Genomic DNA, 734 nt, shown 5'->3' with positions numbered 1-734 from the left:
TTACTTGCTATTTAGAAGTGCCGCATTTCATTTTAATTATTGTCGAATATAATTAAAGAATTAAATGTAGTTACGTACGGCACACTCCCGCTGCCACTTGGTGAAGCTCCCACGCTGCCGCCGCTTCCACCTCCGCTGGCGCCACCGAAACCTCCGCTCGAGCTGCTGAAACCTCCGCTCGAGCTGCTGAAGCCTCCGCTGGCACTGGCGAAACCTCCGCTGGCGCTGCTGAAACCTCCACTTGAAGAGCTGAAGCCTCCAGCGGTGCTGCCGAAACCTCCCTGAGAACCGCCGAAGCCACCCGCGTTGCCACCGAAGCCTCCGGTGCTTCCGCCGAATCCTGCGTTTGAACCTCCGTGGCCGCCCCTAGAACCGCCGAAACCTCCTTGAGAACCGCCGAAACCTCCTGCGTTGCCACCGAAACCTCCCTGAGAACCGCCGAAACCTCCTGTGTTGCCCCGAAACCTACATTAGAACCCCCCGCGCCTCCGCTGGAACTCCCGAAACCTCCGCCGGCGCCGCCGTGACTGCCTCCGAAGCCTCCGCTAGAGCTGCTGAAACCTCCGCTAAAGCTACTGAAACCTCCTGCGGCGCCACCGAAGCCTCCCCCGAAGTCTCCGAAGCCCCCGGTGGGTCGGCCTCCGAATCCAAGGCCTCCTCCGTGGCCTCCGCCGCTGCCTCTACCTCCGCCGTAGCCTCCGCCAGGAGAGGCCTCCGCCAGGCAAGCCAGCGCT

The 734-nt window shown here is 62.1% G+C and overlaps 1 protein-coding gene across 1 annotated transcript in view; it reads right to left on the bottom strand.

The window, feature by feature from the left end:
* LOC119588056 (ctenidin-3-like) overlaps window positions 1-458 on the bottom strand; it is a gene marked incomplete at its 5' end in the record, with an annotated part of 1,761 nt that extends 1,303 nt beyond the window's left edge. Inside the window, 1 exon segment of the mRNA XM_037936755.1 lies at window positions 79-458. Within this exon segment, the coding sequence (XP_037792683.1) occupies window positions 79-458 (380 nt within the window).
* Between the last annotated feature and the right edge of the window lie 276 nt (window positions 459-734).

This window comes from Penaeus monodon, chromosome 23, assembly GCF_015228065.2.
Source record: "Penaeus monodon isolate SGIC_2016 chromosome 23, NSTDA_Pmon_1, whole genome shotgun sequence".
NCBI classification, from domain to species: domain Eukaryota; kingdom Metazoa; phylum Arthropoda; class Malacostraca; order Decapoda; family Penaeidae; genus Penaeus; species Penaeus monodon.
Note: the sequence above shows the minus strand (reverse complement) of the source record. Positions and strands in the feature narration are given on the sequence as shown.